The sequence below is a fragment of the Budorcas taxicolor genome, chromosome 1 (assembly GCF_023091745.1).
Source record: "Budorcas taxicolor isolate Tak-1 chromosome 1, Takin1.1, whole genome shotgun sequence".
Taxonomy (NCBI): domain Eukaryota; kingdom Metazoa; phylum Chordata; class Mammalia; order Artiodactyla; family Bovidae; genus Budorcas; species Budorcas taxicolor.
This window is the reverse complement of record NC_068910.1, coordinates 138,515,788-138,527,093: the sequence shown is the minus strand read 5'-3', so window position 1 is coordinate 138,527,093 and position 11,306 is coordinate 138,515,788. Positions and strand designations below refer to the sequence as shown.

General features: G+C 43.2%; 1 protein-coding gene across 1 annotated transcript in view; it reads right to left on the bottom strand.

Annotated features, from left to right (window-relative positions):
• Window positions 1–7,092: 7,092 nt before the first annotated feature.
• The window catches only part of ATP13A4 (ATPase 13A4), a 125,142-nt gene continuing 120,928 nt past the window's right edge, over window positions 7,093–11,306 (bottom strand). The window contains exon 30 of the mRNA XM_052639535.1: window positions 7,093–7,305. Within this exon, the coding sequence (XP_052495495.1) occupies window positions 7,093–7,305 (213 nt within the window). The remainder of the gene's footprint in view (window positions 7,306–11,306) is intronic.

The window sequence follows — 11,306 nt, the reverse complement described above, 5'->3', positions numbered from 1 at the left end:
TAGCATATATCTAGCCCTTCTAATTTCACAGCACACCTCCCCACATCTACTATACACATGGACAGCCAAATTCATTATGACAACTTTGGAATCACTATACTTTGTACTTTTGGTTGCTTTTATTCATGTGCATTGTTTTAGTTAAGCTTCTTTGTATTGAATGGAAAACAGATGTTCCCAGACAAAGAAGGAGAAATAAATCAACAAAATGTCCCAGTGATTATATTTTTTATTCAATCGTGCCACAGCTGCTTACAAAGTCCCAACCATGGCGTGGTTCTGGGTGCAGAGTGGGAAGATGAAATGAATCAGGCTTTGTTCCTAGTTAAAATGGGGTTGCATAGACACTGGGGGAAATTGAAACACTACAGGATCATAATACAAGGTGTAAAGAGCTGCCTGCTGCACAAAGGGTGAATATATAGAGTGTGATGCATATGTGGATATCTTTTGGCTTGGCAGGTTCAGTAGCATCCCAATTGAGAAATAGGTGGGATTTGGATATATGAAGATAAGAGCAACAATTATAGAGAAAACAGCATGAGAAAAGGTATTGAGGTGGAAAAATGGTTCCTGTATGCTGGGAATAACAAGTGAGTTACTGGGTGCTGGGAACAGTGGTTTGCTGCGTTAGAGAGTGCAAGGATGAGACATGTCTGAGATGAGGCTACATGTGGCCATTGCAAGGGGTCTTAAATCCCTTTCTAAGCAATATGTGTTTTATTTGGAAGATAATGTAGACTATGAAGGGTTTCTGACCGTGGACAGAACATGGTCAGAGTTGAGCAATAAAATTCATAGAGACCTAGAGAAGCAAAAACAGAAGAGCGACTTCAGTTGGGGAAACTAGATAAGAGATTCTTAATTCAGGCAAAGTTTTGGAGGGAAGGAATTTCTACATGAGAGACAGTGCCGCAAGAGTGTTCAGGGGCTGAAGAACTGATTGGAGCGGGGGACTAATGAGACTCTTTGTTACATGCTAAGTTTGTGGCTACACAAGGAAAAGTCCTCACTTACCCACAAAGCCTTGATGTCACACAGAGATGCCTCTTTTGGCTTGTGATACAATAGGAATGGTGTCCTGAGAGCTGTGCAGTGCCTAATACATGCGACATATGTGAGACCTACCTGTGGAGTGAGGCCACAGGTGCAAGGCTTTGTACCAAGGCCACAGAAGCAGAACTCAGAACCAAGGTCACCTCCAAAGCTGACTGAGCCCCTTTGTAACTGTTGCCAAAAGGCCCCTGGTCATCACTAACAAGCTTCCTGACACCAAATTAGGCAAAGGTGCCCGGTCTGGTAGTCAGCAAATAGCCTGGTAACCAATCACCTAACGCTTACTTTCCAGCAGGAATTTTTTTTTTTTTTTTTTTTTTTTGTCTTAGGCTGTAAAAATTGGCCATTAATTCACAAAAACTGTTGACTCTCCCTGGTCTGTCAAGAGGTCAGCCCGCCGCGTTGGCAGTGCCCACATTATCTCTGCTCTTTGTTCTTAATAAACTCACTCCCTCAAGAAATGCTCCATGTCTGGAAATTCTTTTCCAACCCTCACTTGGACTGCCTCAACACTTCTGGCAATATTGTCATCCTCACCCACACTTTCAAATTCAACAGTCTCCATGGTCGATGTGTGTGCAGCATTTATCACAGGCCAGTACTTTATCAGATTTTTCATGGGGTTGAAACACTGAGAAGAGATAATGGGGATGAGAGAGCAAAGAAATAGAGCTAGGAGAGCCTGGATAATCCCTTGAACATGCTTCATTCAAACATGGAAGTTGCTCTAGAACATGTTACATTTTCCCCCCCAGTGAATTAGCTGATTTGATTAGCAGAATCTGGCTAGAAGTGAAGACCATAAAGGATTTTCACTGGGAAGCCTAGACTTGGATATTAGACCCAGGTCACCCATTTCCTAAGTGCATGATTTTGAACAATTGGGGTTTTTTTCGACCTCAGTCTCCTGAAAGTTTGCTCAAGTAATTATGTAGAAAACAAGCTGAGCTAGCAGGGTGAGGAAACCCTTGGATAAAGTGCTCAGATCAGGCTAGACTTTTTGGAAGAAGTGACCAGTGAGCTGAAATCTGGAGGAGAAGGAGACGGCCATGAGGAAGGGGGGTTGGTGGAAGTGGGGGGAATATCCAAGCGAGAGAGCATGGCAAGAGTGGCCTTCCTGATGAAGGAACAAGGTCGACAGGCTTGGGAAGGCCAGGGGGGCTCGGTCAATACCTCCAGGAGAGATACGTTTGGTCGTTGTTGCTTTTATTTGTATGTTTGTTCAATTCTGAAGAAAGTCATTTTGCTGATAAAGTTCACAGGGTGATATTAACAAGTCTAAAGAAATCAAAGGACAGACAATGTTGTGTGGCAGCAATTTTCAAGGGATTTTTTTTTTCTTTCACATAAAAAAGTGAGCATAGTACACAGCCGAGACAGAATTCATATGACCCTTTTACAGAAACTGTATAAAGCAGAGGCGGAGCAAAGTTCAAGCAGGGATACAGTCTTCTGCTTCTGGAGACAGAAGGCAGAAACCAGAGCTCTATCTGCTCTCATGACATCGGCTCTCAGAGCTCTGGTTTTATTTTACTCGCTCAGCTGTGGGAGCTGACCTTTTCTGTGATTGATGGTTAGCTCCAAGAGAACTTCTAGGAAAACTAAAAACTCTTTCTGGAGGAAATCATATTCATGATGACAATCCATTGGATAGTTGCCTTGCTTGCCTTCTTGTCTGTTGATGCTATGAACATCCCAGGGAGAACAACACGGAGGAGTGACGCCGCAGGGACTTCACGGCAGGGGTCCTGTGTCTGAAGCCAGCTCCAGGCTCCACTCAAGAGTCGGGCACCCACAGACAGGTTACTGAGGCTTTGGAGGGTTTAGTATCTGATGAAAAGGAGGAGGGTAACCCTCACCCTGCCTTCCTCCTAGGATTGGTATGAAGCTTAAATAACAGACTGAGAATGAAATTATTTTGGAGACTATAATGCCCTATAACAAAGCAGGGAATAATCACCTCTGCAGTGTTAGAAATGCCTGGGACTTTGTAAAGAAGTGGCTTTTTTGGCCACATAACTGAAGGAGACTACCTCATTTTATTATCCAGAGTGAAAGACTTCATTGCAGAGAAAGAGAGATTGATTTTAGAACAACAGAATGATAGATTCTACTCATCGCTTTTGTACAGGATAATTGCTGATAGTACAAGGCTCTGAACAGTCACTTTTTCCAGTCATCACATCTGCAAGTGTGCAATGCACACTTCTGTGAACATAGAAGGACACAAATGGCACAGCCATATTTTCATTCTCTATTTCCACCCTTCCATATTTAGTAAGGTGAGCCTGGAGTCAGGGTTCTTCTCCATGGGTAAGAGCTGTACACCTTGGAGTGAAGATACAGGTGAAACCGTTACTCACTCAGTTGTGTCTGACTCTGCGACCACATGGATTGTAGCCCACCAGGCTCGTCTGTCAATGGAATTCTCCAGGCAAGGGTTACTGGAGTGGGTAGCCATTCCCTTCTCCAGGGGATCTTCCTGGGTCTCCCGCATTGCAGGCAGATTCTTCACTGTCTGAGCCACCAGGAAAGTGGTGGTACAAGAATCTGCCTGCAATGCAGGAGATCCAGGTTTGATCTCTGAGTCAGGAAGATCCCCTGGAGAAGGGAATGGCTACCCACTCCAGTAGAAAATTTAACCACCACTGCTACTTTTAGGGACTTCTCTGGTGGCTCAGATGGTAAAAGAAGATACCAGGGACTCTCCCAAATGATTTAGACCAGGTGACTATGTCCTTTTCTCCTCTATGTCCTGGTTAGGAAAGCACATTGGGTACAAGTAGTGTGGCCCTTGGGTTTGGGGCACTTTCTCATGTTCTTTTTCTTAAATGTTTCAAACATTTCTTTCTGAGAAAATACATCAGAAGTATCCCCCAGTTGTCAATTTGTCAGTCAGGACCCCTCACTGTGCACCTTTTTTTTAGATTCCTGTCCCTATCAGAAGCCACCTTCCAAGTGACAGAGCAGTCAGCCTGTGTATCCCCAACACAGGACCTCCCCAGCCCAGCCCCTCACAGGGTCCAGCTCCTGTTTTGTGTGAGCAGCAGTCATAAAAACTCAGTTGGAGGCTGAGATCCAGGCTATCAAGTCTGAAAGGAATCCAGCAGGTAACTGAGTTTCATCTGATACTTGACTTCCTTTGCTAAATGGTTTTCGAATACCCATTGCAATCACCAATGTCAGGGAGTGCACACCTTGTGAGGTCACCAGCTTCCACCTCTATCCACGCTGACTAATAAGGCAGCAGTCTTCATGTCAGCCTGAAGCCATTCCCACCATGGTCTTCACCCACTGGTGGAGCCACCAGATCCAAGTCAGAACTTTCTCCCTCAGGTTAACCCCTTCAACTTTGAATACCATTCTGGTGTCTCTTGAATCTCCATTTTTCCTGTTTAAACATTTCCTGCTATTTTACTCACTGCCTCTAAGATCTAGTTCATCTCAAGAACCATGCTTAGAATAAGTCCCTTTTGGCCAAGGTTTTAGGGCTGCTTGGTGGGTGAGGAACCAGAGTTTTCCACCTCTGTTCTCTGCCAGCTGTGTGTAAATTGCTAAGGATGGAATCACTTCTGATCAAGACAAAAGCAACTGAGTTGCAGAAAAACAAACAAACACCTGTGGTCTGGGGTTTTGTTAACACACCTCTAGTCCAAGGCTGGCAGGCTGCCTGACATTCTTTTGAACTGGAGGTGCTGGTATTACAAAGGCTTGCCTCTTTGCACCTGACAAAGAAGAAATTCACTCTTTGTTTGACCGTGAGATCGCACCGTGCATCCTGCCCTGTTGGAGCTTAGTTATTAGGAGGCATTTGGAGGTTACAGAAGGTTTGCTCAAAAGATGTGTGTCCAAGGTCTGGGTATGCTCTCCTTCCCCTGAATCTCAGCTTTCGCATTTGTAAAGTGGGGATGGTAAGCCCTTCCTTGTCTGAGTTCCAGGAGAACTAAGTAACTCAGATGGCTAGTGGAGGTGACATAATTGGTGAGAGGGGGCTCTTCAAAGTGTGAACGGTGCACCCATGCTTGCTCATCACTAGGCTGTAGGCTGTCTCCAGCTTGCCCCTGCCCACAACTTTTGAAAAATGAGAACAACTATTAGTTTTAGAAAAGACATTTAGAGTTGGCCTGTCATTGCCAATGCTGACTTTGTAAAAGGAAACATTCCTTTCTGTACTGAGGAAGACAATGATCCTGCAGCCTGTTTTAATGATTCTTCACACCCTATTTTAAAACCAGAAGCAACAAGATGTCTTTATGGCTGAGAAACACCATGTTCCAGAATTATCTGCAGTCACAGGGCACTGACAATGCGGGAGTTCAGCCAAGGAAGGGAATGCTTGCAGATACTCTTGGTAAGTAGCCAAGTCACAGGGACTCACTCTCTGCCCCGAATATCCACTTAGAATTAGCTGTTCGTCATGAAAATTTTGCTTTTGCCTTAAAAATACTATTTGTGGATGTTTTCCTAGAATTCAGTGTTGTCTGCTGAGCTAACAGAAACCTGGGTGTTTTCTATGCCAAGTGAATTTAATATAACCAATCTGTAGAAGTGATAAGGGAAAATTTTGCTTTCTAAAAACTAAAGCCTCAAACTGAAGAAATGCATAGGTTGTACGAGGACTTATGTCAATGATAATATAATGTTGTAGCACAAGACTAACTTTTCTCAAAAACAATAGAACAAAGGGGTAAAAATTTCTGGAACTGGGCACACAAGATGAGGGGTTCCTAAAACAAAGAAGACCACAGGGTCAGGAGACAGTTTAGTGGACAATTCTAGTGCTCTGTGATGTGGGCTACTTCCCTTTCTTTCCCAGGAATATAAGCCAGACCAACTAGACAATCTGTGGGGATGCTTGTTAAAAATTAAGAATTTCAAGATGGCAACAGCAGAGTACTAAACCAAGAATGGGACCTTTCTGAGCCCTGTTTTGACCATCAGATTGCAAATCCGTGAAGCCAGCCCTAAGGAGACTCTACTTCCAAGCTCCTTTGCCAAATTCCTGGTTAATGAATTGTGAGTGATGGGAGAGATGTATGCCACCTTGGCACAGTGAAGAGCCTCCATCTTCCTTCCCTGTCTCAGTACACGTGGAGTGGTTGTGTTGAGTCAGTGAAACCATCAGATTGGAGCAGTCACCATCCTGAGGAGGGCTATTCTAGAGTCACCTGGGTCAAGAAAGATGTTCTTGAGTGTAAAGACACTGAGATACTGGAATTGCTTGTTATTACAGCATTGGCTTAGCCGAGAAGGCAATGGCACCCCACTCCAGTACTCTTGCCTGGAAAATCCCATGGGCGGAGAAGCCTGGTAGGCTGCAGTCCATGGGGTCGCGAAGAGTCAGACAGGACTGAGTGACTTCACTTTCTCTTTTCACCTTCATGCATTGGAGAAGGAAATGGCAACCCACTCCAGTGTTCTTGCCTGAAGAATCCCAGGGATGGGGGAGCCTAGTGGGCTGCCATCTGTGAGGTCGCACAGAGTCGGACATGACTGAAGCGACTTAGCAGCAGCAGCAGCAGCACTAATACACAGGAGAGGCCAAAAATAGAAGAAAACATCTCAGATCTAAAAAGTACCACAAAGGAAAGGAAACCAGACAGTAAAGAGCAGTGTGATGGTTCTCCAGCATTTGTTTTTCGATCAATGAAATAAGAACTCAAAAATGATCTTTAACATGTTTATAGTTCTATGCTACTTGCCCTCAACTCATTAAAACATATACATCTAAGAAGAAAGATTACATACTCTCCTCCTTCAGCCAGGCAATCTCTTGGCCCTTTGCCATCCCTGGGATATTCTTCCAATACTTTCAGAAGCCAGGAGAAAAATGCTCTCCTTAGGGCAGTGTTCAGCTCTGTAGAAAGTATCTTATCAAAAAGACTTTAATTTGTCACCATGATTGGATAGGTTTTTGATTCCAAAACCTCCAGCTGATATTATAAGAGTCTTGTTCCTTAAAAAAAATAAAATAACTGAAATTGGTCCCTTTTGTCATTGTTTCTATGTTATATAAACTTGGATATCACATTGTCTTCATAGTTGATCCTCGTTGCTCTCAAACACTGGGTTGCTGTAAGACACTCCCCTGCCACATTCTGGCATATCAGAGTAGGAGGTCTGGTTTACTGGGGGCCAACTGGGGTCATTTGCCAAGGCTCTCTGCCATATCCGATACTGGCTTTTTGATTGATAGCCAAAACATCTTTTGATTATCATCCACAGGGCTCTATTTTCAATAATGGCCTCCTGCAAAATAAAAGAGTTATGGTTTACAATCAGAGGTTGTTTCCAGACTATAGCCCTCATAAGGCACTACAGCATTGACTGCTTCAATCTAGCTTGACAAAGATCTTGAGTCTCCGCCTCCCAAGGTGATTTCATGTAAGAGGTCAAGGCCTCTCAAACTTTACATTTAAGAAACCCTTCTGGAAGAGAGTTTCTGAAACAGAAACATAGCTTGAAGTAGTCTACCTCAAGGATGAAATTTCTTTTGAATTTCATGTGTATCTTAAATGTGAAGTGAAAGTCGATTAGTCGTGTCCAACTCTTTGCAACCCTATGGTCTTGACAGTCCACGGAATTCTCCAGGCCAAAGTTTTGGAGTGGGTAGCCTTTCCCTTCTCCAGGCGATCTTCCCAACCCAGGGATCCAACCCAGGTCTCCCGCATTGCAGGCAGATTCTTTACCAGCTGAGCCACAAGGGAAGAATACTGAAGTGGGTAGCCTATCCCTTCCCCAGCGGCTCTTCCCAACCCAGGAATTGAATCTGGGTCTCCTGCATTGCAGGTGGAATCTTTACCAACTGAACTATCAGGGAAGCAGTAAAAGCATCTAAATTCTGCAGTTTACTCCATATCACATCTATACATGGTTTAATATGCTGCTGCTGATTTAATATAAATGACACTTAAAATACCAAATGGTATCGACCTTATAGAAACCAAGTGTATCCCAGCATATCATTGTGTAACCATGAACACAGGTAAAATTGGGAATGTGGGCCACAGTTTTGGAGTTGGACAGATTTGGATCCAAGTCCTATCTCTGACATCTACCTCCTGTGTGCAAATTACTTACCCCATCTGAGCCTCAGGGATTAGAAGTAATTCTGTCCTCTTATATTTGTCATTGGGATTGTGTAACTCCTGTTACCAGAGGAGGCGATGGCACCCCACTCCAGTCCTCTTGCCTGGAAAATCCCATGGACAGAGGAGCCTGGTAGGCTGCAGTCCATGGGGTCTCGAAGAGTCAGACACGACTGAACAACTTCACTTTCACTTTTCACTCTCATGCACTGGAGAAGGAAATGGCAACCCACTCCAGTGTTCTTGCCTGGAGAATTCCAGGGATGGGGGAGCCTGGTGGACTGCCGTCTATGGGGTCGCACAGAGTTGGACATGACTGAAGCAACTTAGCAGCACCAGCAGCAACTCCTGTTACAATGCAGGGCATGGCATTGCATAGCTGCCTCCCTTTACTATTCTTCTGAACTATTCATTTAACAAAGGGTTTGGCATTGCAGCCTTTTTCATATAAACCTCTAAACTTCACCTACAAATATTTCATTGCAATCCTTTTTCTAAGATAGCAAAAGATATGTCTCTTCGAAAACATTTTATGTCATGAGTTAAACTGAACCTTGAATAGAGCCCAAGTTATAACTTATAACACATAGTGCCTAAGAGGTTATGTTAATTTCATTGTTTTTTCCTGTGTGGTCGCAGAGATAGACCATCTTAGAAATTATCATGAAAGAAACAAAGAGGAAAATATGAGGGCCTAAGAGGTCCCTTAGAATTAGAACTAGTTTTGGTGTCTGTCAGTGGTATTTTTGCTAAACTGAAAGAGTTAATTCTGTGGGATTCTACAAGGAATTTTGCTAGAGACAGTGGTTTCCTAAAATCCACCCATCTTTGACATCTGAGTCCACTGCTTATAGAAATCAAAGAGAAGAGCTAGTCTGAATATTCCTCTAAAAATTGATCATCTGCTGATCAGTTAAATGAGTACATAGCTATCTCATCAGCATCTTGGAAACCTTAGGAAACACCTCACCAAAGTTTTTTTGTCCTCCTTAATTAACTAGAGAAAAGTAGTTCTGTTTAGAGCTAGGATAAGGTAGGATCATGGGTATCTAATTAAAGGTTTTAAAATCCAACTTACATCCAGGAAATCTTAGCAGGCTTCAGACAAAACAAATCAACACACACACACACACACAGAGAAAGACTTTTGTGCTCTCCACCATATCTTGAATTTTGTTACAATTCTAGAAATGTGATAACCTGTATTACTTTGCTGCTCTGAAAGGGGAAACCAAAGAAAGCACTGAGATATTTGTCTTGTCATTCTACATTGTAAATTAGATACAGAAGGAGAAACAAAAGGAAAGCCTTGATAATACACCATTTCTCTAGAAAACAAACAAACAAGAAACAACAAAAATTTTATCACATGAACTCTTCTGACAAACAATTCAAATAATTCATATATATCTATATATACACATATACGTATATATACACACTTACATATCCACACAAACACATAAGTAATACAAGGAGGGCTGTTAAAGCTGCCCACTTTAGCTCCTCTGCCTCTAAGAAGGAGGTTAGATCGTGAGATTAGCAAGTATAATAAGGTCACATTCAGACTTGTTTTGTGCATATCAAATTACCCTCTCCATATGTGGGGTGGGGTGGGGGTGGGGGAGTGGGAGTGGAGGTGGACAGGCTCACTTCTTAAATTTAAAAATTGAATAAACCTTCACGCTCAGTAGTGTCCAACTTCTTGTGACCCTATGGACTTCAGCCCGCCAGGCTCATCTGGTGGTGGTTTAGTTTCTAAGTCATGTCTGGCTCTTGCAACTCCATGGCCTGTAGCCTGCCAAGCTCCGCTGTCCATGGGATTCTCCAAGCAAGAATAATGGAATGGGTTGCCATTTCCTTCTCCAGAGGATCTTCCTAATCCAAGGATCAAACCCAGGTCTCCTGCATTGCAGGCAGACTCTTTACCGACTGAGGCATGAGGGAAGCCCTTTGCCAGACTCCTCTGTCCATGTGATTTGCCTGGCAAGAATACTGGAGTGGATTGCCATTTCCTTCTCCAGGAGATCTTCCCAAGCCAGAGATCAAACCCACATCTCCTGTATTGGCAGGTGGATTCTTTACCACTGAGCCACCTGGGAAGCCCAACTCTATGAGATGAGTTACTATTATTATCATCATTTTGCAGATGAGGAAATAGAGACTCAGAGAAGTATAGAAACTTAACCAAAATCAGCCAGCAAGAAAGGGTGGAGCCAGGATTCAAAGGCAAGTAATCTATTCTGCAACTGTATTCTTAACTGCAAATATACTGAAGGAGAATGATTTTCTGTAGGGGGATTATGGCAGGCTTTGTTGCTTGATTACCCTACAATCCATTCCTCCTGGCTCCTCCTTGCCACCTTAAAAAAATTATAACTAGTCCAGGACAATTTGTCTAAGTTTTTGGCATAGATCCACTTTACCAGAATCCTTTTCTACTAAAGCTGACAATGAGACATAGTTCTAAGCAATGAGGCATAAGAGGAAGCTCACTGGTGAGCTGCAGGAAAATTTTTTGTTCCCTGATAAAAGGTTCATACTTGTGAGAAAAAAAGCTTGCTGGTACCTCTTCTTCCATTTTTTTTTAACCTGCACTGAAAACATACTTCAAGCCCGGCTAACACAGCTACATGGGAGCTAAGCTGAGCACCATAAGCAACAAGCACAAATATGAAAGAGCTTCTAAGGATGGTGAGACAGAAAGGTGGAAGAATGCAGATTCCCAGTAATGCCAGAGACCCTAAACTAGATCTGAAGCCACTGGCTTCCAATCTTCTTGCTAAGTGAGTCAATAAATATCTGGATTGTTTAAACCACCATGAGCTGAGCTTTGCTACTTGTCTAACTGATCCATGGATCAGGAAAAATTCATGAACAGTATAATACCAGCTGTGCCACAGAGGGTGAGATGGTATTTCAGTATGCAGAAATGGGGAAAGATATTTGAAACAGCGGAAATAAAGTTGTCATGGACAGGAATAAGATCTACACATAAGACTATTCCTTAAAGGGCAAGGACAATCTTTTTGCAACTTCTTAAGAGGACTCTCGTGGTGATGCTCTTTGATTAATCTGGTGGCTTTGGGAACTGTATGGGTTAGCATAGGGCTCTTTACTGTGGTTCCTGAGTCAGCTGCCTCAGAATGACCTGGCAACCTA